The sequence below is a fragment of the Sardina pilchardus genome, chromosome 10 (genome assembly GCF_963854185.1).
Source record: "Sardina pilchardus chromosome 10, fSarPil1.1, whole genome shotgun sequence".
Classification (NCBI taxonomy): Eukaryota; Metazoa; Chordata; class Actinopteri; order Clupeiformes; family Clupeidae; genus Sardina; species Sardina pilchardus.
This window is the reverse complement of record NC_085003.1, coordinates 1,062,111-1,085,645: the sequence shown is the minus strand read 5'-3', so window position 1 is coordinate 1,085,645 and position 23,535 is coordinate 1,062,111. Positions and strand designations below refer to the sequence as shown.

The 23,535-nt window shown below is 39.2% G+C and overlaps 1 protein-coding gene across 1 annotated transcript in view; it reads left to right on the top strand.

The window, feature by feature from the left end:
- tmtc3 (transmembrane O-mannosyltransferase targeting cadherins 3) overlaps positions 1-23,535 on the top strand; it is a 73,822-nt gene that overhangs the window by 33,009 nt on the left and 17,278 nt on the right. Inside the window, exons 10-13 of the mRNA XM_062547469.1 lie at positions 1,216-1,336; positions 1,471-1,582; positions 6,552-6,655; positions 14,320-14,489. Coding sequence (XP_062403453.1) covers positions 1,216-1,336; positions 1,471-1,582; positions 6,552-6,655; positions 14,320-14,489 — 507 coding nt within the window. The remainder of the gene's footprint in view (positions 1-1,215; positions 1,337-1,470; positions 1,583-6,551; positions 6,656-14,319; positions 14,490-23,535) is intronic.

The window sequence follows — 23,535 nt, the reverse complement described above, 5'->3', positions numbered from 1 at the left end:
AAACCCAACAGTAAGTTTAAATTACATAGCCTAGGTAGGTTAGCAACATAAACTTGAACGGTCCAAATCAGAAATTAAACAGCAAATGAACATAACTTAAACTAGAAGCAATGTCTCACTGTACCAAATGTACTAGAATGCTTTGTGTACACAGACATGAAATATGTATCCTCATTCTGAAATATATCGATACTAATACATTTATATAGATATACTTTATTCATCCCCAAGGGGAAATTACAGTGTTTCAGCAGCAATACAAACACAACATTCAACAAAAACATACAAACATACATGCAGAAAATTATTTAAAATGTTATTCCTTTCTCTCTGCCCAGAAGGGAGACATTATAAAGTGCTATTGCAGTGGGTAAAAAAGTCTTCCTAAATTTGTCTTTCTTAAAGCTAAGTTGGCGTAGCCTCCAACTAAAAACACTTTGTGACGTTTCTGATTTCAGGGTATTGCAATACTTTTGTAATTCAATACTAGTCAAAGGAGAACAAACGCTTACTTCATGGAGAGACAGCAGATACGAGTCTAGGCACTCACTTCTGACGTTGGGTCCGCGAAAATATTTTGTCTAATGCGCATTGAGGGTAGCCCTCATTTTCAATAAAGCTGAGATTACAGAAAATATGAAGTAACAAGAGACATGGTATAATAATTGTGGTTAACCCTTAGAACCCGATTGACGCAAAGTTCGTCAAAAACACACCCATTCTTCTCTCTGCAACATTTAGCTGCACTGAGATGAGACCTTTATTGCACAAAAGGGCAGAAGTGAGGCTTTCCAACAATACTACACACTTGTCTGTACGATCAAGTATGCACATTTAAAAAAAATCATGAAATGATATCAAATTGCATCATATTTACAGTCTGTCCTGCTCTGCCTTCACCTGTGCACCCATCAAAATCAAATCATCTCCGCCTTTTCGCGTTTGTCATTCAGTTACCAAAAGACAGAGTTTTGCTTACAGGTCTTGCAATATACCATCTCCCCTCTAGATGGAAGAATTACCTTGAGGAATTAAGCCAAGAACAGCACAGTATAGGTTTAAACAGATGATCTAGCAGGTTTTAGGAGATTGAATACAACCTGAAACTAAAAAATAGACCAGGTCACTATTTGAGACCGGCCTTTATTTATCCTAACTGTAGCCACACCGTATGTATATGTGCAGATATGTATAACATATGAATTTGTTAAACAGAGCATCAAAGAAAATATCATGGCTATTGATGGGAATTCTCCTGTTAACACATGCTATGAAAACTTTCAACCGGAACTGGGACTGGGAATCAGAGTACACCCTTTTCACTTCAGCATTAAAAGTATGAAATATATTTTTGATATTTCTATTGTCATCCCAGTTACTTTTTGTTGCTTATGTTGCAAAAAAAGTTCAAATTGAAAAGCCAATTTACCATAACGGATCTGATTTTTGTTTTCTTTGTTCTTTTTGCAGGTGAACAAGAACAATGCAAAGCTTTGGAACAATGTGGGACATGCTTTGGAAAATCAGAACAGATACGAAATAGCCTTGAGATATTTTCTGCAGGCTACACGAGTACAGCCAGGTAAGAATTAGTTTAACCCTTAAAGGGATAATCCGGAGTGAAATGCACTTTTTCACTTTTTCAGAATGAATTTAATCCGAGTCCGTACCTTTCCGGAAATGTTAATAAAGTGTTAAAGCGTTGCCAGCTGCAGCAGCGACATTTCCGGAAAGGTACTGACTCGATTAAATTCATTCTGGACTCTCTATCCGACCACATAAAGACGTGGGGATACTTTGGTTTGGCTTTAGGGACCCTCTACTCACTACCACGTAAGTGTAGTGTTGTTTGGAACAGTAGAAGAGGTATAAAAATAGCGTTTTGTAGCGGCGAAAGGACATGCCCAGTTCACTTCCAGGCTAACGAGTTTTGGCTAAAAACGGTGAACTCGAACTTTCTCAAAATACATCCGAATGACATGATTTTGGTGTCAACTCAACGTATGTACTCCCAATAGTCCGGCTCAAAAGGTTCTTATATCATTTTTATGTTACAACTATCGCAAGCATATCATAAGCATATAGTCAACCAAGCTTGCAAACGCTAAAGATATTACCTCCAGGAATATTATTTTTCGAGTTTGCATGGTAACCGCAGAGGAGTTAGCTTGAAGGCAATTGATGAAATCTTAAACTGTTAATAAACCTCATACATTGTAAAATCAATCTCCTTTAGAGGTTGTCCTGACTTATGTTAGCAAAACATTGTCAAACTAGAAATGCAATTGCAAGGAATTACCAGTGCATGAAAATGCAAAAATGTATAGATAGATAATGTAGATATGGCTACTAAGGTGTAGCTAGGGTAAAGATGGTGATTGCATAGTTTAAAGAAAGTTAATAGTGTGAAGGTAGACAGTTTAAAGCTGAAACATTCCAGTTCTAACTTATCTAATGATTTCTATTCATGTTAAAATGTTAACTATGGTAACAATGATAACCAGGTTGATTGGTTAACTTAGCTACTGATTTCTTGCAGTTATGGTAAAAATGTTAACTATGCTAACAGTGCTAACCAGGTTGATTAGCTAACTTGGCTAATGAATACTAGCAGTTATGCTAAAAATGCTAGCTATGTTAGCAATGCTAAATTTGTTAACAATGCTAACCAGGTTGATTAGCTAACTTAGCTGATGATTTCTAGCAGTAATGTTAAAAATGCTAACTATGCTAACAATGCTAACCAGGTTGATTAGCTAACTTAGCTAATCATTTCTAGCAGTTATGTTGAAAATGCTAATTAAGTTAACAATGCTAACCATGTTAACTTGCTAGTGAGGACTTTTATTTTGAAACATTTGTTGCTAGGGTATCCATGGTGGCCACTATCAGGAATAAGGAAGTTACGGTAGTATAATCATGTTGGTTGCTATGGAAACTGTCATAAATGCTTAATTTTAATGGTTGCTATGTTGGTTGCTAGGTACGTGCAGGTTTCATATAGTTGACTGGAGGCATAGTTGATGATAACTGATAGTTGGAATGGTTGAACAGTTAAATAGTTGAGTAGTTTCAATGGTTAAATGATTTAATAGTGTATTATTGCAGTGAGGACTTTTATGTTGAAACAGTTGTGGACAGAGGAAACAGTTTAACAGGATATGTAGTCTTCACAGAGAGATTGTATGCTTAAAGCCTGAGAGAGAGAGAGAGAGCTGCTGCAGCTGGCCTGGCCACCTGGCATAAGATTCTAATTGCCCTATTATGATGTCATAATCACAATGTTGAGTCTATGGGGAAATTTTAATAGTTTTTCATTTATAGTTTAAAAAGTATAAAAGTTACAAAGTTGAAAAATACATAGCACGGGTGTCCTAAGCAAGACCTACGTTACAAAGTTCGAATGAAGTTTCTATGTCAAACGGTTGAAGCTGCATTAAATACGTTAGAAGAAGAAGAAGAAGAAGAAGCAGCCTAGGAAGTAGGGATGGCGAAAACTACAAATTTTCTTGACCGACCACTGAGGCTCATTAGCCGGTTGAAACCGGTTAACCGATACGTTTAAAATAAATTATGCTATTTGAAATAACAGCCATGCAATTTCCCAACTCTCATCTCTCTGTCCCCCGCTCATACACACAGCCCCGGCGCCGCCCTTTCACTCACGTCACTTTTTTTAAATCCCCTCCAGCGCCAAACATGAGTCCTGCAAACCAAGGAGCTTGTAAGTGGAGGACAAATGGTTCCTTCGCTCCGAAAATGGTTTGGGTACAAGGTGATCGCGTTGCAAATAAAGGTGTTTGTCTAGCGTTAGAAGCTCATTTGAAGCTGAAATGGCCACGGCTCACTAAATGAAAATGACAGCTCCGAAGAGACGCAGCTTAGTTTGAGGAAGTGCTAACAATAATAACGAAAGATGATCATTACCTTATCTGTTACCATTGATGACCCTTCCTGAAATGTAGATGTAATGTCTTTCCAAATCTAAGCCCATCTTATGCGGAAAGTTGCCTAGACTGCAACACGATAAAACCCAATGGATAAAACAGCGGACTTCCAGATTGCAAAAGGCCACCGCTGTGACCTCGTGCCAAATGTTTTTATTGGTTTATTACGTAGCCTAGCCTACAAGCAGGCGAGTTATGAAACATTGAGTGTGAGGGATAATTTGTTAACTCCACGCAAAAAAGATCTTTTTGGAATGAGATGGCTAGCTGTAGTAGCGTTTAGTCCACTGTGTTTAGCATAATTTAAAGATGCCTCTTTTTTTTGTTTGTTTGTTTTTTTGACCGACTAGCGACAACTTTGGTCGGTTAACGTGGATACGGTCAACCATCGGTCAAACAGTCACCGGTTAACATCCCTACTAGGAAGAACAGTACAGTGCATTTTCATGCACTGTAATTACGGTTACACGATAAAATGAAAAATACTAGCTCACCAGGGTTCTAGTGATTAATACTGTACATTTCTGATCTTTTACATTGTCAAAAGAGGTCCCTATTCTAATGATTGATCTTTGTCAGATAATAATGTTGTCTTTGTTAAGTGGTATCATAGATAATAGATCATTGTTTGGGGTTAGCGACTCACCAGGAATGAAGGTTTTTGGACAAAATAATGTGTTTTTCATCAATCAATCATCAATGTTCTATGTAAGTTAACATTGTTCTTGTTTTGGTCAATATTCAGATCTATATCTCTGTAGCGTTAGTTGTCAGCAATGTAGCGATGTCTGTCTCTAACTTCAAGTGGCAGTTAGTTATTATTTGATTGTTTAAACATTTGTGCTTAGAATTTATTTAACTCGACGACTTGTCGCATTATTACAGTGCATGAAAATGCACTGTACTGTTCTTCCTAGGCTTCTTATTACAGTGCATGAAAATGCACTGTACTGTTCTTCATAGGCTGCTTCTTCTCATCATTCTTCTTCTAATGCAGCTAATTCAGCGTCAGCCGCTTAACGTAGAAACTTCATTCAAACTGTGTTGCGTAGGTCTTAGGACATCTGGGCTTTGTATACTTCATATTGGTAACTTTTGTACTTGTTAAACTATCAATTTAAATCTATTAAAATAGAGTGCATAGGTGAAAATGTCACATTGCCCTGGAAAGCAAACAAACAAACAAAACAAACAAACTCCAAATGGCATTTTCTATTGCCTCACTGTTGTTTCATTCCAAATAAAAATAAATCAATTTTAAGTGGTGAAAATCACTACCATGTCGAGGTGTTTATGTATTCTTCGGGTGTGTTAACCCTCTAACCGCCAGGGTTTAAAAAAACACTTTTGGATTTTTGCATAAACATTTCCGAGGGCCATGGCTTGAAAGTGGTCAGAGATAATGTCCTACTGTAAATGTGAAAATCATTGAGTATGAACTTAAGTTTATGAAGGGGGTAAATTTGCTAATCTAATTTGCATATTATTACGTCACAGGATGGCAATAACGTCAAATTATGCACCTTTCAGTAAATACTGGTTGTTGAACATTTTTGAGCAGTTTTACTTTGTTTTTTGTAATTTCTCCGACATAACAAACAAACAGGAACACAGTCCTACCACATGTAAACCAACAATAGTAAACTATTAGTATTACCACAATCCCTATGTTACTTACTATACAATAAAGTAGCCTGGTCAAATCAGTTCCTATCGGGTGACAATTTTTTAAACTACTATTCATGATACAACTCCATCTCTTTAATTCAGCTGTCTGGTAGAAGCCTCAAAATATTGTAAACAAAGTAGCATGGTTGGCTAGCTATAGTCTACTGGTTGGACTGTTCAGTTTCCCCATGTGTGTTTAAGTTTCAATGTAGGCTAATACTTTTTCCCCTTGAGACAGGCCCTTTTGAGTCTTGGAATTGGAAAACATTGGTATTGAGATGATCAGTCAACTTGAATGCAATAGTGTTATCCAAATGTGTACAGCATAGTAATGATGCTAACCCGATTTAACAATAATTTAGCTAGTCGTCTTGTGTCGAGAATGTTTTATTTGAATTAAATGTGCATGTCGAGGGGGCGGATGTCCATTTAGCGTGCACAAGAGAGAGAGGGAGAGTGAGAGAAAGCTGGCCAAGGTGAGGGGGTTTACCTCTGTACTGTTTGTTAAAGTTGCACGCATAGTCTACAATGAAAACCTGCAAAAGAAATGTGTGCTTTCACCTGAGCAGCGTCAGGTGCACAAGTACGACCCACATTTTTTTTTCAGTCGCACTCTTTTTCGATATTAATATCTTGAATGTTCATATCTAGATGTAGATACGATAACGGTGTATCGATCAGCCCAAGTATTCAGTATTGATAATAACTTTGTTTGTGTTTCTTTTTGTTGTCTTGTGTTCAGTTTATCGGCCTTTCATTTGTATGTTTGTTTCAAATATGTTGCTGTGTATGTTTCCTTTGGCCAGAGCTCCCTTGGAAAACAGACCATATCTCAATGAGACCACTAGTGATACTAAATTTAAAAACATAGCAGCACCTACCTTAGATTTATTTCTTCAGTACTAATACATGCATTCTTCTTTGTATTTATACTAGATGACATTGGAGCTCATATGAATGTGGGGAGAACTTACAAAAACTTAAACCTATCCAAAGAGGCTGAAGAAGCATACATGGTTGCAAAATCTCTGATGCCACAGGTATGTCTGAGTGAATATAAGCGGCGGGGGGGGGGGGGGGGGGGCGGTTGGGCGGCGGCGGCTGTGGCGCTTAGAATTGCGAAACATTATTGGCTAATTCTTGTAATTCACACTTCTCTGGGCCAATCGGAGTCTTAGCACTTGCTTCAGAATCTTGAACACAGCACCAAGTTCACATTTGGATAAGACGCCTGTCTACTGCGCAAGTCATTTTTGTCAGGGACGACACCGCGTTCGGTTCACAATAGGGCTGGGATAAACGATTATTTTTTAAACGATTAATCTAGCAATTATTTTTTCGATGCATCGATTAATCTAACGATTAATTTTTTCAGTTCGACTCAATTTCGATTATCGATTATCTCCTCACTAATTGACTAATAGCTATATATGTATGTTGATTTACATATTTGAATGAAATAAAACATTAATTAATTTAATTTAATGTCGCTTATAGAGCGCCAATACATTACACATGTCTCATGGCGCTTTACAGAGTGTTAGACATTCAAAGAGAGCCCTTGAGTAACAGGGGCAAGGAAAAACTCCCTAGAATTGGAGATACATATAGGAAGAAACCTCAGACAGATCCATGACTCAAGGGCCCAACCCATCTGCCTTGGGTCAGTTACAGTACAGTCATTTGTAGTTTGAAAGTTACAATGACAATGAAAGTTCAAATAGTCCAGTGTAGGGAATAAATTGTCCATTAGTAATCCATTAGTTATTTCGGAAAGTGATGGGTCGCTGGGATGCGTGGGCCAAAGGTTCGGGCAGGGAACCACAGCAGGCGATGGTAGGGCAGTCATAGGGATGGCGAGGGCAATGGCGATGGTAGGGCAGTCAGAGGGAATGAATTCCTTAACATTGCAATGTGTATTGCTCTTAAAAATCCAAAATGAAAGACTGTACAAGTTCAAAGTAATGCATTCTAAATCAGAGGTAGCATTCAATAAAACCTTGAAGCCTTGAAAACACTGGGAGTTTTGTCAAATTGAAGGAGACAAGATCCCCCAAGATCCCCTGTCATCAATAAAATGTTAAGTAGGTTTATTTCAAGTCTTTGGGCCCACCTACACGTACTGTATACCCCCCATCAAATCATCATTATGATGATCATTATTACAATTATTATTATGCTGTATTAAGTGTACTTTCACTTCAAAGCAGTCAATGTTTAAAGTGCTAACATTGTTCACAAAATGTAAGATACAGTATCATTACAATAGCTAATTGCTTTTGCATGGTTGCATGATAAATACTTCTGAAAACAACAGCAATTATATTGGCGCAATTGTTTTTGGATATATCCCTCGTGCAAGCATCAAACTCTGGTAGGCAAATGGAGACAAAAATGACATGTTTTTAAATGAAATTCCATTTGAATCTCTGAATGTAAGGATTCAGGAAACACAATACCAACTTTTGTCTACTATGGCCGAGCAGATAGGCGTAAATCACTGATTTGGAGATTGTTAAATGAAAGACTAATGCTACAATCTTTTGACCATATTAAAATTTGACTGAACTATACTCTGCTCTGTTTCAAGAATCCACGTTGTTCTATTAAATGTTGTTATCTCCCTCAACAATGGAATTCTCTTCTCTGATTGGCTGATGGGGTGGCCATTAACTTCGTATAACCTGCTACCTTTGAAGTAGTTCCCGTATCACACTTGAATATTAATTTGCCAAACTCGTTGCGAAGTTTAAATGAACTGTCACGTTGCATCCAAGCTGAAATACAGACGTGCAGAACCATAGTAACATTGTAGCATATGACGGAGGTGGATTGTAGCTAGTTGGATGCCATGTAGGCTATAAAAGTAGCGATCTTTCAAAGTTAAAGTTAATCAGAATCCTGGGATATGCCCGCTTGACAACGGGAGAGATAGAACTAACGACTGGCTTTTGGCCGTAGCAACCAGCCATTTAGAACTAACGACTGGCTTTTGGCCATAGCAACCATCCATTTAGAACTAGTAACGGCAGTTTTGTCCCACAAGTAGAAAGTTGATATGTGGCGGAAAGTAGTCCCACAGTCAAGACAGTTTTAGCGATGTTAACGGACGCAACAGTGGAATAAAACTATGTTCTAAATATACAGGTTATGAATACAAACGGGAGATAAGCGGGATAACGGCCTTCGAGGTCGACCGGTTCGATGGAAATAATGGCACGGCGGAGGTAACGTGCTTCGCACGTCGCCGGAGTTCTAGACCTCCACCTAGCCATTATTTCCATCGAACCGGTCACCTCGTCGGCCGTTATCCCTTACTTAAATAATTAAACAGCCTTCGGCTTCCAACAGGTTGAAGCGGAACTTGCCACCAACGTTATCGATTAGTTTCAGTTTCTGTCGCGCAAACACGCACATGCATTCAATGAACGCTCATACCAACACTTAATTGTGTTGCTCTATGTTTAATCACGTCGAATTAGCAAGTATTTCCTCCTGATTGCTGAAACGTTTGTTTTCTTTTTCTGTCGGGCCGCGGTTGCTTGGTCAATTGCGCAGCAAATTATAAGGTGAAGCTCCACGCCTCACGGACTAGCAGTCTCTACATTGCGGACCGGTGCAGCTCCGCGGTAGCCTGACCAGCCAGACCCATATTTGCTGCCGCTATGGACGTCTAGATTTCTAGGCTAGCTCCGCGACCCATAGTTAGAGAAACGCTGCAGAGGAACAAGTGTGTGCTGCCTTGCATTTTTGAAAGTCTGAGGAGTCACTCCCGTCGCTGCCAACCTTGTTTTGATTTTGACGACTATCGATTCACATATTTTGAATCGACGTATTTTTTGCGTCGAACTAATCGATTAAGTCGATGCGTTGTCCCAGCCCTAGTTCACAAATATGAATGTAGAGGTAAATCGGCCCCTTCTAAGTGCATTTATTTCTTGGACCGAACGCCGTGGAGTCCATTATCCCACTTATTCCACTGTTACCATTTGTTTGGTGGTGTTTATTTCCTGTTATGATGTAAACTAGAGATGCACCGATTGCAATTTTTTGGCCGATTCCGATTTCCGATTTTTCATCGAGTTTGACCGGCCGATACCGATTTTAGCCGATTCCGATTTAATTTCTTCTAACCACTTTACAGCACAAACAAAGAGTTATTTTCTAGCCTATATTTTCTTTAATACAACATGTTAAAAATGTAATCAACTTATCAATGGCTGGTAGAAAAATGTGAATAGACAGATTCTTCTTCAAGTCTTCTTCAGCTGCAGTAATCCCAGTGTGGGACATTCATTTCACACATGTAGAAATGCACTAGGAACACTATTTATTTTCTTCTCACATCCATATGCAATATCCAACTGTAAATATCTTCAGAATACTGATAACTGAAGTTAGTGCTACTACATAGACTGAGATGTTGGAAAATGACAACAAAAAAAACTAATTTTGAGAAGCCTTGAAACACAGCAAATGACATACATTCTCAGTCCACACTCTTCTTTGAACTTTCGCGATTGCTTGCGGATACTAAGGAAGTGTCCATATTTGGATGGCATAACGTCATGCAGGAGAAACACAGCTTTCCAACGACACCACGCATGATATTTTTTGTATCACGGTCGCGGTAGTTTATGACACATTAGAATGCTAACTTTTGGCGAATTTAGAAGAAATATACAGGCGTGATCAGACAAAAGGTAATGAAATAAACCTCTAAATGTGTAAATCGGACTTAGTTGTTGTAGTAGTGTGAAAGAATACATGATAAGTTGGCAAACCGAAGCAAAACTATGTTTATTCCTGCCGTGTCTCGCCTTAAGTTGAGTAAAGGCTATGTCGCTGCTTATCAGTGGCGGCTGGTGGTTTCAGAATTAACGGAGGAAGGTGTGTGCGTGGGGGGGTCTTTCAGAGAGGGAATTTGTTAAGCCCACATTATGGTTATGGATATGATTTAATGCCAAAGTAAGTAAATTGGAATTAATAAATACAATTATTTGTACCCCAGCTTGTTAGTATACTTTTAGTATCCTGTACTGTTTTATACCCCTTTACTGCAAGACATAATTCATGCACTGAAAATGTGCAAGGACTTTTATTTTGACATTTCTTATAGTTTTCAGCCGATTGATAACGTGAATTGTGAGCAGCTGGGTAGAAGTGTCAAACTTCTAAAGCAAAGTATTCTGGCTCTACTTTGATGCCCCCAAACCAGTTGCACAATCATGATCTAACCCAAAACAATAACACTTTTAGGCTAGGCTAAAAAATATTCAAGTAGCCCTAGACAACAGCCCCTAATATGCTCATGGAGGCTCACGTTTTCATGAAAGCTTGATAGTGTGCAAAACCTGGCTAGTTAATCTTGTTAAAATTAGCTTAAATTCGTTTTCAACTAAATTAGACCTAAATAGTTACAGAAATGTCTTCATTCAGACGTTCATTCATTTGCTTGGTACGAGGCAACATCTATTTTCATTGCTCTCTCCTTTGCTAAGTTAACTGACAGACTTACCCTAGCTAGCTGCTTGCTATTGGAGTTTCTTTCTGCCGTTCTGACCCTGTTTGTAAGTCCAGTGAGTGACACAAAGTTGGATGCTCAATCAAACGTTTGATTTATTAACAATTAAGCAACTGAAATGATTAAGTTAATTACGTTCATTTTCGATCCACATGCTCGACTTTCCTGCGGCATGCCAACTGATGTGTACAGTTATCCTGCATTTCTGATTGGATATTAGCAGCATGAGCTCCATTGATTGGTTCATTGACGGAGGATCTTCCTCCCTTCGGCCATTCACTTGAATGGTATCCACGAGCCGCGGGGGTCTGGAGAGTTTATAATGGGCGCTAATGGGGGTCTTGAGGAGGAAGATCCTCCGTGCAGTAATTTTCAATTGCGATAGGGGTCGCTTTCACAAATTTGACTAATTTCAGTAATATTGCGTTTGAAAAGCAATTAGTTCTATGTTGTTTTAGTTAGGAAGTTGGTTAAATGTATGTATATTTTATTATTTTAATTTCCCTGAAAAGTTTAGGGAGGATTGTCCTCCCTTTCCTCAATGGACGAGCCTCCTCTGCTGCTTATTGATAGCGCTTGTAGAGCTGTGTGTCATCTCCATAGCAGTGGTATAAGAAGCCATGCGAACGAATGATCTGTCCCAAAGAGGTGGAGTAGATAGCAAAGAGAAGCTGGCCCAGTACTGAGCCCTGGGGGACCCCTGTGGTGACAGCTGTGGACGGTTGTCCAAGGCATAATACGTTAAAGGAGCATTCCGGTGTGAAATTGAGCTTAACTGTATCGAAACATGTTAAGGTGTACTCCGTTTCAATAGCTAAGCTAAACAGGCCAAACTGCATGAACAAATTAGGAATTCATAGCTATAGCGTTTCTGTTGCAATCAAAATCAACCTAAGCCAACACGGTCGCACACCCAACTCGTCGAACGAGGACGCATGCAGCCATGAACCTCACTGCTGTTCATCTGTCAATCACGTAAAGCCCGCCCTGACAATGTGATTGGTCCGAACAGATCTGTATCTCGGATAGTAGCAGCCGAAGGAAAAGTGCCAGACCGAAGTTCCCTGCAGAAAAAGGATGTAGGCGGGACTAAACTTCGGTCTGGCATCCAGGCTAGAGAATTCCCCCCTAAATGAGAAAATTAGGAAATATTCAACGTTTAAGGACATCAATTTTCTTTGTGAATGAATGATATATTGTAAATAAATAAATGTTTTCCTTAAAATACAGGGGTCATAAGTATTGGAACGCCCATGTTAAAGGAGAATTACGGTGTGATATTGACTTAAAGTGTGTTGAAACATGATACTGAGTGTGAGCGTTTGTCTCAGAGCTGATCTCAACCTGCCCCTGCACTCAGAAATCTGCCGCTAGCTTGCCAATGCTAAAACAGGTTTTCAATGGCAGTGGCTCGGGCATCTCTATGGAAGCCCGTTTCCGCCACTTGGTGGAAAAAAACTGGCAGATACTAAGTCATAATTATGAGATGCAAAGTCGTAATTATGAGATAGAAAGTCATAATTATGAGATAGAAAGTCGAAATTATGAGATAAAAATTCGAAATTATGAGATACTTTCTCATAATTATGGGATGGTAAGTCATAATTATGAGATTTGAATAAAGTCGTAATTAAGATTATAAAGTCAAAATTTTGACTTTATTGGTTGGTAGCCTGCCTTGACCTCGCATCACTCACCTTCCCGTTCAAAACTGTTGCCGGCAGTGTTGTGTACGTTCACTCTTCAGTAGCCTAACTAGTTCAAAGTTCAGTTCACATTCATAACTTTCACCATTTTTAATTTTGAACTAGTTCAAATTCAGTTCATTTGAATGAAAATCTGTTTCTGACGGAATATAGGCTACAGTCACCTGTTGTTCTCATCTAATTGAGAATGTCCGAAATTTTGGCTTTATTTCGCTGGGCAGATACCTTTCTTTTAGGTCTATGGCAGATACCGACGCCTAATAAATGCGGCCGCGCATTTATTAACAATTAATAATACGGAGTGATTATTTACACCCGGGTGTAAATAGTGGAATGGAGGCATTTTCTTATTTGCATCCAAACCTGAAATCCGTGCTATCCAACATAGCGGGACCATCTTGGCAGGAGATGGTCTACCTAAATCTAACAAGTTAGGATTATTAAAACAATATTTGAGATGGGAAAGTGGTGCTAAATTTCCATAAACTTTATTCAGTGAACGGGTAAAGCCGTCCGTTTGTAGAACTAAGCAAAATCAAGAAATACGATCTTTTAGTTTTGTTTACCGTTACCTAGCAACCCCAACAAGTGAGTGGGGTGCCCAAGATGTGGGGTTCGAATCCCAGTTGAAGCGTGTTTTTTTTTTTTGCATGCCATAGTACGAACGATGACTTCTTTTTTCTTAGATGACGTTACCTCGCGGCAAATAAGAGTTTGTGCTTTTTGAACCTGTCAAATATATATATATATCTCTATGGTTAGGCTACTGAAGAGTGTGAACGTGCACAACACTGCCGGCAACAGTTTTGAACGGGAAGGAAGTGATGCGAGGTCAAGGCAGGCTACCAACCAATAAAGTCAAAATTTTGACTTCATAATCTTAATTACGACTTTATTCAAATCTCATAATTATGACTTACCATCTCATAATTATGAGAAAGTATCTCATAATTTCGACTTTCTATCTCATAATTATGACTTTCTATCTCATAATTTTGACTTTGTATCTCATAATTATGACTTTCTATCTCATAATTTTGACTTTCTTATCTGATAATTATGACTTTCTATCTCATCATTTTGACTTTCTTATCTCATAATTATGACTTTCTATCTCATAATTACGACTTTGCATCTCATAATTATGACTTAGTATCTGCCAGTTTTTTTCCACCAAGTGGCGGAAACGGGATTCCATAGATCTCCTTTAAATTCCCATAGAGAATTTTTATTTTTATTTTTAAAGGCCAGTTATTTTGTGGACCCAGGACACTATGCATCCTGATAAAGTCCCCTTGGCCTTTGGAATTAAAATAACCCCACATCAACACTACACCCTTAACCATACTAAGAGATTATCTATCTATCTATCTATGGGTTAGTGTATTTGAAGTAGCCCAGCCAGCGTTTCTCTGTGAGACCTCATTAAAAATACCTTTGGAAACATTTTAATTTTCATATATTTATATTATAGATAATTCCAGGGAAGAAATATGCTACACGTGTTGCACCTAACCACCTGAATGTCTACATAAACCTTGCCAACTTGATTCGGGCAAATGATTCACGTCTGGAGGAAGCTGACCAGCTTTACAGGCAAGCCATCAGTATGAGACCTGACTTCAAGCAAGCTTATATAAGCAGGCAAGTGTTCTCTTCCACCTGAAAACTACAAGTAAAAGTACTGCATACTTCATTCTTTTTCCTGGGAAAAGCCAAGTTTGTTAACTTCTCATTCTAAGGTTTTATTAAAACATTCGTACACTGCAAAAAATAAAATCCAACCAAGTGTTAGTCATCTCATATTAAGAGAAAAAAATATGTTTGGTATTATTTTAAGCTTGAAGAAGCTTACCTAGTGTTCTCCCTCTCATTTTGATTTAATTTAAGAAGACTTTGACTTGTTTTAATAAGTTTTTGGGGCAAATTTGCTAGGTAAGTCTCTTTACACTGAAAACAATACCATTAGATTTTATGATCTTGATATACGATTGACAACTTTCTCGTTAAATCATTTGACTTTATATAAGAAGAGTTTGACTTGTCTAGTGAGACGTCTTATCCTGAAAACGGGCAAATTTGTCTGCCAGTGCATTAAGTAAATTTGTCTTGAATAAGTCAGTCTTCTTAAGTTAAATCAAAATGATCAATTAAGTAAATTTGTCTTGAATAAGTCAGTCTTCTTAAGTTAAATCAAAATGATCTTTCGAGAGAGTCATACTATAAACAATGGCAAATAGATGTTTTGATCTTAATACAGTCATGGCTGAAAGTGTTGGCACCCCATGCTAAAGTTGACTAAAAAAGAGGAATATAAAATCATCTTTTGAAAATTAACCTTAATGCATTAAGTAATAAAATTAGGATATATCCAACCTTTAACAACCTTTGTAAATGAATAATGTATCATAAGTAAATAAATGTTCCTCCTTAAAATACTGGGGTCGTAAGTGTTGGCACCCCTATGTGCTCAATGCCCATAGAGGCAGGCAGATTTTTATTTTTAAAGGCCACTTATTTCATGGATCCAGGATACTATGCATCCTGATGAAGTCCCTTGGTCTATTGAACTAAAATTGCCCCACGTCATCACACACCCTTCACCATACCTAGAGATTGGCATGGTGTTTTGTTCAGTTTTTTTCAGTTAGCCTATTAGCCTGTTTGATGCTTATTGAGCTCAATGCAAATCAAACCAGCTAATAGGCTAACTGAACAAAACACCATGCCTATCTCTAGGTATGGTGAAGGGTGTGTGATGTTGTGGGGCTATTTTAGTTCCAAAGGTTGGTCCAAAGCTGTAGGCTACAGCTGTAACAAGATCCTGACCTTCATATCCTCCGCTCCGCTTTAAACTTTTCTGACTGTAACGCTAGTGACTAGAAGAAGCAATCTAACGTTGAAACCAGGGGCCGGTTTCACTAAGATAGACTGACTATAACTTAGACTAAGGGTATAGTCAGACTTAGCATAGACGTCTAAATAATAGTGTTGTACAAAGCAGTTAAGACACCGACTATCGAATTGTGGGTAATCTGGGTATTTTAAGACTCTTTTCAAAACAAAAAACATGGCTGACCAAGTGGACACTAACCACGTAGCTTTTACTCACTCAGAGAAACTGGGCATTTTGGAGGAGTTTAAAGGGATAGTTCGGATTTTAAGACACGAAGTTGTATGGGTTCCCTGTCAGCAACGAAGTGCATCAGCACTGACTTACCCCCGACAGCGTCCTGTGAGCCGAGATCCAGCCGGTTTTTGATCGTTTTTGATGCCGGATTATTTTCTTCAGCAAGTTTCTGGGGTCACGAAAGTAAAGTGTTTTTCTTCTCAAACCCATATGCGTTCAACAGAGTGATATATTTGCACCACAAAAACGTTGTCCAGCTGTCAGTAGCGCGCAGTGATAGGAATCGCGAAAAATAAGTAAGTGATAACAAGGTTTGATTTTTTCCTGGACAACGTTTTTGTGGTGCAAATATATCACTCTTTTGAACGCATATGGGTTTGAGAAGAAAAACACTTTACTTTCGTGACCCCAGAAACTTGCCGGACTACTTTCTTCAGCATCAAAAACGATCTAAAACCGGCTGGATCTCGGCTCACAGGACGCTCTCGGGGGTAAGTCAGTGCTGATGCACTACGTTGCTGACAGGGAACCCATACAACTTCGTGTCTTAAAATCCGAACTATCCCTTTAACACGTATAAAGACTTTTTTTTAGAGCCCGACCGATATGGGATTTTGAGGACCGATACCGATATCGATATTTGAGAGTTTCAATAGCCGATAACCGATATATCCGCCGATAATCATTTTTAACCAACATAATTTAAAAACTTTCTCCTATAAAATGTTGATCAAGGTGGGGCGCTATCTGTTTAAATAGGCCTAACCATCTGGTTTCCTAATAAAACATTCTTATACAGTATTTTTTTTTTTATTAAATAAGTGTGGTCTTCTCACCTTTGATAACCACCATTGCACAAAATATTCTTTTTACTTTACCTTTAACCTTTGTAAACCATGCTTGGTGTAAACACCTTCGTTGAAATGCAAAAAAAAGACTAACAAAGGAGTATGTGAGTGTTTGGGAATAGAGGTTAGCTCTGAAGACTTGTTTCATATGCTCACATTTATTTTGTGTGCTGTCTTCGTGAGCTTAATGTAACAGTTTACATTCACTGACAGCACTGACAGGACCACCATGGACAGTCTGAGCAATCTTTGTGAACAAGTCAACAGCAGCTTAATAGTTTTAGCAAACAGAGGTGTTTTTAAGGATGCATCATACTACTTCCACCGGCTAAATTCCACTAGCTAAATCAAAGATCCCTCATTACTCCGCTTTAACTCTCTATGGCTAAATGTTGGCGCTGCTAATTTAGCTCCCCTTATGATCGGAAAATGAACGGGATGACGGTCGGGAAGAGACAAGGGCCGGGTTTCCCAAAATTGTTAAGAAGCTCTTAAGTGCTAAGAACTTCTTAGGAGCGTTGTAAGAATGTTCTAAGAACGCTCCTAAGAAGTTCTTAGGACTTAAGAGCTTCTTAACGATTTTGGGAAACCCGGCCAATTACAGTGCTGCTATCAATATCCTCAGTATAACCACGTTTATGTTTTACAAATACAACAACATTCAAATTAGCCTCCATCACACAACCACCAATGCTAACGTTCAATTTGAGCTTTTGTTTTAGCTTTGGACTTAACATTGTGACCAGTGGCTCTAAGATTAACGTTAGCCTACAGCAGTAAAAATCAAGCATGTCCGATAAACATTCTTGCATTTATTTAGGCTTTTAGAAGAAATGAGAATTACATTTCACGTGAAAATCATCCTACCATGAACACACAAACCACTTCAGAAAACTATGACACGCAACGCTAACTGCAATTTGTTACCGTTGTTTAGGAAGTAGAACTAACTAGTCAAGCAGAGTGCGTGTCTTGCAGTAAGAAGATGCGCCCTCTGGTGGAATACAACGTAATTACAACACTGGAAATGTGAATGGAAGGATCAATATTCGGGTTTCCTTTATTTAATTAAAAAATATTTATCGGCCGTTATAAAATATTTATCGGCCGATACCGATAGTTTTGAAAATGCCTAATATCGGCCGATAATATCGGCCGGCCGATATATCGGTCGGGCTCTACTTTTTTTGTGTCATGCATAGTGGCTAGTGTGGTTGTCGTTGCTGGCTAACGTAACGGATACATAGTTTGCTCCCGTCTTGTCCTACCCATGTTCTATCCCACTTTACCTATCGAGGCAGCGTAACGTTAGCTGGCTAGGAAGCTACGTTACTTTCACCAACCTACCAGTCTGCATGCTCTTTTAATGTGTGCATATAACACGTTTGAGGTCGTTTACATTTTATTCGTAGGCAGGAACATACATTGTTGCCATAATCTAGGTTAGTTTAAAGCAGACGCTGTTGACTCATAGGACTGAAGCCCTACATTAGCTAGCCATGCTAGCCTGCTTTCAAATGGATAAGCTGACGTAATTTAGCACCTTTTCTGTTGTTATCATGGTGATATAGCCCTTTAGACCCACGTTAGCCTGGGGGTGAGGTGTCTATTTTTTTAAGTCTAAAATTAGATAGTCTTAACTTTTGTGAAACTGGCTTACTTGCATTAGACTGATCTATAAAGAAACATAAGACCTATTTTAAGCCATAGACCAGTCTAAACTACCTTAGTGAAACCGGCCCCATGCCACAGAACGTTATCGTCTTGTCTCCTGCAGTAGCCTGCTACTCCTACAGCGCCCTCCACAATTATTGGCACCCCTGGTTAAGATGTGTTCTTTAGCTTCTAATAAATTCATTTTTTTCCAAATAATATAGGACCACAATGAAAAAAAAGCGTAAAATCCAACCTTTAATACAAGTGCATTTATTTAGAAGGAAAAAAATCCCACATTAAGAAATAATTATTCTTCATAAAATCACCTGTTCCACAATTATTGGCACCCCTAACAATTCCTAGGAAATAAATGTAATTAAAGTATTTCTGTAATTTCTGTCATTTCTACAGTAGTTTACAAAGTCAATCAGAGTATGTAGGAACATTTAATTAGTAATTCTTAACATCCTGTTTCCCTGGGCTATCAATATGACGTGACACAGAGGCCATTTCTCTTCAACATGGGAAAGACAAAGGAACACACTGTTCAAGTAAGGCAGATGTGTGTCGACCTTCACAAGTAAGGCAATGGCTATAAGAAAATAGCCACTCGCACACCTGCCCATATCTATGGTCAGAGGAATCGTTAAGACGTTTAAAACAACTGGAACAGTGGTAAACAAGCCTGGAAGAGGACGCATGTTTGTTTTGCCACCACGCACAGTGAGGAGGATGGTAAGAGAAATAAAAAAATCTCCAAAACTCACTGTTACAGAATTGCATCAAATGGTTGCATCTTGGGGTCACAAAGTCTCCAAAACAACCATCAGGCACTATCTACATGCCAACAAGTTGTTTGGGAGGCATGCAGGGAAAACAACCTTTCTCACTCAAAATCATAAGCACAAACGTCTGGAGCGGTACTGGGCCTTCAACTGGGACCGTGTGCTTTGGTCAGATGAGACAAAGTTAGAGCTTTTTGGCAACAAACACTCTAAGTGGGTCTGGCGTAACAAAAAGATGAGTATGCAGAACAGCACCTCATGCCCACTGTGAAGTATGGGGGAGGATCGGTGATGCTGTGGGCCTGTTTCTCTTCCAAAGGGCCTGGGAACCTTGTTAGGGTACATGGCATCATGAATGCTTTGAAATACCAGGACATTTTAAATCAAAATCTGGTGGCCTCTGCCCGAAAGCTGAAGATGGATCGTCACTGGGTCTTTCAGCAAGATAATGACCCTAAACATATGGCCAAGACTACACAGAAATAGTTCACCAGACACCGTATCAAGCTCCTACCATGGCCATCTCAGTTCCCAGACCTCAACCCCATTGAAAACCTGTGTGGTGAGTTGAAGAGGAGAGTGCAGAGGAGAGAACCCAGGTCGTTGGATGATTAGGAGATTTTGTGCAAAGAGGAATGGTTGAAGATCCCTCTTTCTGTTTTCTCTAATCTTGCGAAACATTATAAGACAAGATTAGGTGCTGTTTTATTAGCAAAAGGGGATTGTACAAAACATTTGCATCAGGGGTGCCAATAATTGTGGCATACATGATTTGATGTAAAATAATTATTTCTTAATGTGGGATTTTTTTCCTTCTAAATAAATGCACTTGTCTTAGGTTGGATTTTACACTTTTTTTCATTGTGGTCCTATATTATTTGGAAAAAAAATGAATTTATCAGAAGCTAAAGAACACATCTTAACCAGGGGTGCCAATAATTGTGGAGGGCGCTGTATCTTGATTTGCTTGTCGTCATTATCCGGTTAGCTCTAGGTGACGTTATCAATCGTTATAAAGACAATCAAACCTTACCTAACGTTAACGTAAGCACTATATTTAGCTAACGACAATCAGCTCGCGGCTAACGTTTAACGTTGGGGCCGTTTGCACCAACAGGGCGCCGGGTCTAGCCACGCCAGTCTTAACTCTGTCCTAAGTGAAGTCCAATCTGATAGATGCGAGTTGCACCATTTAGGTTTAACACTAGAAGCGCCGCGCCGTTCTGACCCACTTATACCTAGAAGCGCCGCGCCCCGGTCATTTGACCGCTTTGACGACCTACTAGAAGCGCCGTGCTGTTGTGAACTACTTAAAGCGCGGCGAGGCGGTCAAATGACCGCTGAGTCCTTAGACTGGGAGGCTTTTACTTACACATAATGATCGCTAGATGGCGCTTCGTGCACGAATGAAATCGTTTGGTCATAAATTCAGTTTGCACTAAGCCATGTGTCATTCAGACCGTGTCGTTGATAATCTGTGGTTGTTTGTTTCATTATGACATACAGCACGTTTGAGTTATCTGTTCATGTATTTGTGTTGATTTGTGTTGTTTGAGGTAAAAACGTTGGAAGAGTTCTTGAACAAACCTTAAGCAAACTTGACTTTCAACTAAAATGCTCTAAAAGTGAATGTGGCTAGTTCTAATTCACTCCCCAAATTCACTTCTATTAATTTAATAGGTTCGCGCCGCCGAAAATGATCGGACCTAGTCACCTGGAACAAAGAGCCTAACAGTCTGGTTTCAATTACACAGTAGCCAGGATTTCATGCCGCATTTTACAGGCTACCGTGGCTACTTTCTAAAACAACTTTCATTCATTTAGGGAGAAGCATCTTATAGGGTCTAGGCTAGCTACCTCGGAGGGAGGGAGATAGAGAGAGCTATGCTGAGCAGGCATAGGCGTGAGAAGTAGCATAGGCCTAATTTAAAATAATGAGTGAATGATATTCTCCGTTTTGCGAATGTGTAGGCTATGTTTGCGATGTCTGCTGAAAAAAAGCTATAGGCCTGTTTCTACAATTTAAGCTAACTTCTATGTGAATTCGAGATTCAGCATTGAGATACACATTTTCACGTGATTGATAAGCAAGGTTGTAGCTCAATGGTTAAAGCTTCGGCTTCAGGACCCAAGGGGTGTTGGTTCGCTTCCCAACCTAGTCATGACGGAAGTCCTTTTGAACAAGGCATCAATAAAGTAGGCTATATTCTATTCTTTTCTATTCACATAACTACACGCACGCTGGCGAATTCGAACATTCTGAAACGCGCATATGCGATGAAACATTGCGCATTCTTCCACGAGTTGCCTGAACAGTCAGCCTACAGACTAGTAGGCAGGGACAGATAGATGGGGTGGGGGTGGGGAGGCAGTTAATTGTCCTCAATGCATCGGTGATGTCTGTAGCCTAGCCTAGACGAGTGTATGGGGGAGGGGGGATGATCGGTTTCAAATAGGCTGCAATGGATAGTGTTATGTATAGACCCCGAAGCCATTTGCTTTGAGAACGGCTGGCTGATGAAGTTGTTGGCTGGCTAGCTGGCTCAGCCAAAACCTTAATGCAGCCGCCAAAGTTTTCATGACTGATAATGGCTTTAGTTGCCACTTCATGTCTACAGATGTGTATATTGTATTAGATATCAACACACAATGTTATTGTATTGTTTTGGACAACGTTCTGCACGTTTCACTTCAATGTAGACTGCATGCGTTCATTGCGTTGTGAGCGCGCAGCAATCTCTGGAAAGGAAACGGTGGAAGTCGCAGCAGTATCCTAATAGCCTATCACGCTCAATGCTGTAAATCCATCTGTTCCAGAATATTTGGTTCATATCATCAATCTTTGGTTTTGGTGTTTGTGCAACCGGGCCCTGACGATTTAACAAAAGTCTGAGTAACGTAGGAATTAGGAAAGTATGTAGGCCTAAGGTGATCAAAATCAGGCTAGAAGTAGTTCTACTTTGTTTCCTTCTTTTCCCCATGTCATTTTCACTGGTCGTCAACTCACTGTGAGTCCCGTGTATCGTAGCAACGAGCACAATACTGATGTGGTGTGTCCAGTGGGAAAATCTCATGCAGGCCTAGTTTCTAAGCTATCGTTTATTTTTTCGCGTGTCACTATGATATAATTATTTTTAGATGCAAAAAGTCTAACTGGCTTAGTCAAAGTTTGTCAGATGGTGGCAGAAAATGATTGGCTGGCGAAATGTTTTTTCGTTAATGGTAGGCCTAAACATATTGTGATTCATCCGTTTATTTCAGATAGGTTGTTATTAAAAACCATTAACAAAAAATAATTGTTCATCGACGTTGAAAAACGGTCAGTAAATTCGATCGAAGATTCTGTATTTCGCTGCTGCCAGGATGTGAACACGGGTCTCCGGCGTTGCAGACAGGAGTGTTAACGCTGCGCCACTTGATAGTCAGGGGGCCAATTCTGAAAAGGGCTTCCGTTAAGACTTTTGCGGACATGTTTTGGTACAAGCGGTCAACCTATTATTTTAGTTAGAAGACACCCATAGGTAAGATATTATGGTGGTTGTCAAGCAAAATTTTTTTTTTTTTGACTTGTGAAAGCAATTTCAGGACAATTTTTTGGTTTCCTGCTCAACATGACATGCCAACGATAAATGTTGAATATCTCCACAACCACATGGACCATATAGATAAAAAATGGTATGGAGTGAAAGCTAACACTCGTGGGATGTCTGCTGAAGTGTCAGAATGAACATTTATTGTACAGTATAAGAGACAACAGACCTAGAACATGAAAAAAACAATCTCCGCCTAAAGAGAACCAGTTTTCAAAGTGAATATCAGATTGGAAACATACAGGGTTCGTACGGGTGCTTGAAATCCATGAAAATGCTTGGATTTTAATGTGGTGTTTTCAAGGTTTGAAAAATACTTGGATTTCGGGTAAAGTGCTTGTGAATGCTTGAAAGTGCTAGGCCTACATATTTCTCGGCAGTCTGACCTAAATAGACCAATAATTAAATGAAGGGAAATAAAATTAATTTGCTGTCTATGCGCTGCGCTGACAATGACGACGGGTTTGGTGCTTCTCATTCATCACTCAAACATGTCCGTTCGCTAGTCTTCTTCATTGAAAGTGAAAGCAGACGTGTGTTGATGAATGTTTGATGCAAGTTCGATGTGTGTGGTGAACTATTTGTTTCTTAGCAGAAGCCATGAAACGGTAAAGGTAAAATTATTTATTTAAAGAGACATCATTTATGAAGTTGTTTTGGCTTTGCCACGCGTTCGCGTCC